Source organism: Babylonia areolata, chromosome 33, assembly GCF_041734735.1.
Source record: "Babylonia areolata isolate BAREFJ2019XMU chromosome 33, ASM4173473v1, whole genome shotgun sequence".
Taxonomy (NCBI): domain Eukaryota; kingdom Metazoa; phylum Mollusca; class Gastropoda; order Neogastropoda; family Buccinidae; genus Babylonia; species Babylonia areolata.
Genome location: NC_134908.1, coordinates 21,373,504 through 21,378,503, shown reverse-complemented (window position 1 = coordinate 21,378,503; position 5,000 = coordinate 21,373,504). Strand labels below are relative to the sequence as shown.

Sequence of the window (5,000 nt, the reverse complement as noted above, 5' to 3'; positions counted from 1 at the left end):
AGCATTACCCAACACGCTATGTCAGGCCTTGAGCGAATGCTCGTATATCTGTGTACCCGGAGCCAGAGTGGATTTCATCTGAAGAATGTTGTCAGAGCACAATCGTTATGCTGCCATTGGCTCTTTTTTCAGTGTGCCAGAAAGAAAAGATCTGAGCACATCACTCCTCTTTTACAACATCTCCACTGGCTCCCTGTCTCACACGGAATAAAGTACAAGATCAGCTCCTTATGTTATAGATGCATTCACAAAACTGCCCCTTCCTATCTCTGCGGCTGCCTTCACATCTACACTCCATCTCGCTCACTACGATCGGCTTCGGATCCACTCTGTTTACGCATACCCAGATTCAAACACTCGGCTGTTGGCCGCCGTTCTTTCTCTGTCTCTGGACCTTGCAGTTGGAATGAACTTCCTCTTTCGCTTCGTCAAGTCTCTACACTCAGCTCTTTCAAGTCTGGCCTTAAAACCCACCTCTTCCCAAAATAGCCTCCCTTGCCTGCCCTTCCTTGTCTTTAGTTTCTACAGTTTTAGAGTTATGCATGCGTGTGAACGACTGGTGCGAAAGCGCTTTGATTTGTCTCTGCACAAGATCCAGCGCTATATAAATACCATTATTATTATTATTTATTACTATCATTATTAAGTGCGTGCTGCACACGGGACCTCGGTTTATCTGGTCTCACCCGCATAACTAAACGCTCGGCTTGATTTTCCAGTCAAACTTGGGAGGAAGGACGTGTGACGAGAGCGGGATTCGAACCCACACCCTCGCCGTGACACTGTAATGGCAGATAAGCGTCTTAACCATTCTGCCACCCAATTATCGCTGGGTTAACTCTCTCCATACGAACGGCGAAAGAGACGACATTAACAGCGTTTCATCCCAATTACCATCATCAAAATATTGCAAGCGGAACGCTCTTATACTGAAGAGGTGAATGTTGACAAAGAATACCACAGTTCTGACGACGGAAGCTAAAGGTTGGGTCATTCAGACACCCACTGGACATCCGAGGGGTCTGTGTGGAGGAGAAGAGAGGACTGGCCGTACTGAGTGAGTTAAGTGTTTGTGTAATTTTCACTCTGTCGTTCAGTCCTTATTTCAATCATTCTTCTTTTTTTTCTTCTTTTCTTTTTTTCAGCACAATTTTCGCAACTTAAGTCTCGTGTACGGGTTTGTGAATTCGGGTTTCGGGGGAGGTGCAGTGCTGTGGAATTTCGTCATTTCCGCTTTTATCAATCCAGAGAACAGGGCCCCGGATAAAGTTTATTCACAAGGGAGGTGAGTACGCTTTTTTGTTTGTTTGTTTGTTTGTTTGATTGATCGGGTTTATTTGTCTGTTTTGTTTTGTTTTTGTTTTTGTTTTTTTAAGAGAGAGAGAGAGAGAGGGGGGGCAGACACACACACACACACACTCACACACACACACACACACACAATGATGGCTTGATGTAAAAAAAAAATTATAAAAAAAAGCAATTATTGCTTATTCAATTTACCATCATGGAATAAAATCTTGACTTGACTTGACTTGACTTGACTTCACACACACACACACACACACACACACACACACACAGACTGAGTTCTGTCTTTCTGGGCATAACACATCAAACACTTGTGTGATTTAATCATCCAGTTCTCGTCACAATTACGATCTGCTCAACACGATATCATGGAGCTGAAGGTGTTGTTTTTTTTTCTTTTTTCTTTTTTTTCTTTTCCATGTTTTGAGACGGTTTTTGTTTTATTATTTATCTATTTGTTTATTTTTCACTTCCTCTCTGTACCGCTGTATTATACTGTATTGCATTGCATTGTGTTGTATGGTATGGAATGATATAGTATAGTTTGGTATAGTATGGCATAATATTGATTTTTTTTTTTTTTTTTTTTTTTTTTGTCACAGCTGATTCCTCTGTGTAATGAAATTCTGGCTATTTTCCAAAGTTCGTCGCAGTGAAACGCAACCGTTTTTCTTACATTTCTTTTTTATTCTGTCTGCAAATGCAGTTGTTTTACTTTTACTATGAGTGGACTTTTTTTAACAAAATTATGCGAGGAACATCTTAGATTTAAAAAAAAAATTATTATCATTATTTTTATTTTTATTTTTATTTTTTAGAAACATTCTATTTGATCTATTTTTTTGTTGTTGGTTCGACCCACAGATATTTCAGCCAAGGTGACATCCTTGACAGAACCCCTTTCAGTTTTCTGCTGCTTACCGCCCTTTATGCCGTGTTGCTACCATTGTCTGTGTGGGGAATGAGACCCCCTCCACCTCCCTCGTCTGAGGTGAGCTAGTGAGTGGGGCACAGAGAGGGAGAGAGAGAAGAGAGAGAGAGAAGGGGGTGGGTGGATGGAGGTGGGGAGAGAGAGAGAGAGAGGATGGAGGTGGAGAGAGAGAGAGAAGAGATAGGGAGTGGAGGTGGAGAGAGAGAGAAGAGATAGGGGGTGTGGAGGTGGGGAGAGAGAGAGAGAGAAGAGAGAGAGAGAGAGAGATGATGGAGGTGGGGAGAGAGAGAAGAGAGAGGGAATGGAGGTGGGGAGAGAGAGAAGAGATAGGGGGTGGAGGTGGGGAGAGAGAGAGAGAAGAGAGAGAGAGAGGATGGAGGTGGAGAGAGAGAGAAAGAGATAGGGGGTGGAGGTGGAGAGAGAGAGAGAAGAGAGAGGGGGAATGGAGGTGGGGAGAGAGAGAGAGATGATGGAGGTGGGGAAGCAGAGAAAAGAGAGAGAGGGGGAATGGAGGTGGGGAGAGATATGGGGGGAGGGAGAGGGGTGATGGAGGGGGAGAGAGAAGGAGAGAGAGAGAGGGGAGATAGAGAGAAAGAGAGAGGGAAGAGAGAGAGGGGGGAGAGAGGGGAGTGAGAGTGAAGGGTGAGAGAGGGAGAAAGAGAGAGAGATGGTGAGTTAGGAGAGAGAGGGGGAGGGAGGAAGAGAGAGAGAGAGAGAGACAGTACAGTAGTAGCAGGGTTTTTTGTTTCCATTGTGCTATATTTTTAGTAGTATCATATGTATTATCACCATTATTACAACTAGTATTTGAGTAACGTCAGCGTTCGATAGATTACAAAAAAATGAATAAGAAGATACACAGCATGCACCCCCAACTGAAAACGGAGTGTGGCTGCCTACGTGTCAAGGTAAAAAGCATACACATGAAAACTCATTCGTACATATGAGACATGAATTATCGAGGGAGTTGCAGCCCACAAACGAAGAGGAAGAGGAGAAAGAGGAGGAGGAGGATGAAGAAGAAGAGGAGGATGTGGACGAGGATGAGGATGAGGATGAGATTGATGATGAGGATGAGGAAGATGAGGATGAGATTGATGAGGATGATGATGAGGATGAGGATGAGGACGATGATGATGAGGATGAGATTGATGATGAGGATGAGGAGGATGAGATTGATGATGATGAGGATGATGATGAGGAGGAGGAGGAGGAGGAGGATGAGATTGATGATGAGGATGATGATGATGAGAATGAGGAGGAGGAGGAGGATGACGAGGAGGAGGAGGACGAGGAGGAGGAGGAGGACGAGGAGGAGGATGATGGAGGAGGATGATGGATGATGATTATTGTATATAATTCAGCATTGTATTTCGTATTTCTTTCTTTTCGTCACAACAGATTTCTCTGCATGAAATTCGGGCTGCTTTCCCCAGGGAGAGCGCGTCGCTACACTACAGCGCCACCCATTTTTTTTGTATTTTTTCCTGCGTGCAGTTTTATTTGTTTTTCCTGTCGAAGTGGATTTTCCTTCAGAATTTTACCAGGAACAATCCTTTTGTTGCCGTGCGTTGTTTTACGTGCACTAAGTGCATGCTGCACACGGGACCTCGGTTTATCGTCTCATCTGAATGACTAGCGTCCAGACCACCACTCAAGGTCTAGTGGAGGGGGAGAAAATATCGGCGGCTGAGCCGTGATTCGAACCAGCGCGCTCAGATTCTCTCGCTTCCTATGTGGACGCGTTACCTCTAGGCCATCACTCCACTTGTGAACTGATTACAAGTGGTAACAGTGGTAGCAGTAGTTTTACCATAATTATGAATAACTTGATTTGATTGGATGTTGTTGCCGTTCTCGCAGACAGCTAACGACGTCATATCACGCGTCGAACCGGACCACGCAACTTCCGGTGCTGAAAGGAAACGTTTAAAGGGAGATCACTGTTCACTGTCCAAAGGGACAACTCCGCCAGGAACGTACAAGGCTTTTGGGTAAAACTGTCGTTCGTTTGTCTGTTTTTTGGTGCTCTCTCTCTCTCTCTCTCTCTCTCTCTCTCTCTCTCTCTCTCTCTCTCTCTCTCCGTCTGTCTGTCTCTCTCCCTCTCTGTATCTGTCTCTTTTTATCTCTCTCTCTCCGTTTCTGTCTCTCTTTGTCTCTGTCTCTGTCTGTCTGTCTGTCTCTCTCTCTCTGGGTAAAACTGTCGCTCGTTTGTCTCCCATCTCTCTGTCTCTCTCTTTCTTTCCGTCCGTCTGTCTCTCTCCCTCTCTATCTCTCTCTCTCTGTGTCTCTATCTTCTCTCTGTATCTGTCTCTCTCTCCGTCTCTGCCTCTCTCTATGTCTCTGTCTCTCTCTGTCTGTCTGTCTCTCTCAGTCTGTCTGTCTGTCTCTGTCTTCTCTCTGTATCTGTCACTTTTTATCTCTCTCTCCGTTTCTGTCTCTCTCTGTCTCTGTCTCTGTCTGTCTGTCTGTCTGTCTGTCTCTCTCTCTCTGGGTAAAACTGTCGCTCGTTTGTCTCCCATCTCTCTCTCTCTCTCTCTCTTTCCGTCCGTCTGTCTCTCTCCCTCTCTATCTCTCTCTCTGTCTCTGTCTTCTCTCTGTATCTGTCTCTCTCTCTCTCTTTCCGTCCGTCTGTCTCTCTCCCTCTCTGTCTCTCTCTCTCTCTCTCTCTCTCTGTCTCTGTCTTCTCTCTGTATCTGTCTCTCTCTCTCTCTTTCCGTCCGTCTGTCTCTCTCCCTCTTTATCTCTCTCCCTCTCT

General features: G+C 45.1%; 1 protein-coding gene across 1 annotated transcript in view; it reads left to right on the top strand.

The window, feature by feature from the left end:
• The window catches only part of LOC143277111 (apicoplast pyruvate carrier 1-like), a 25,556-nt gene that overhangs the window by 12,255 nt on the left and 8,301 nt on the right, over nucleotides 1-5,000 (top strand). Inside the window, exons 4-6 of the mRNA XM_076581848.1 lie at nucleotides 1,146-1,285; nucleotides 2,176-2,302; nucleotides 4,106-4,236. Coding sequence (XP_076437963.1) covers nucleotides 1,146-1,285; nucleotides 2,176-2,302; nucleotides 4,106-4,236 — 398 coding nt within the window. The remainder of the gene's footprint in view (nucleotides 1-1,145; nucleotides 1,286-2,175; nucleotides 2,303-4,105; nucleotides 4,237-5,000) is intronic.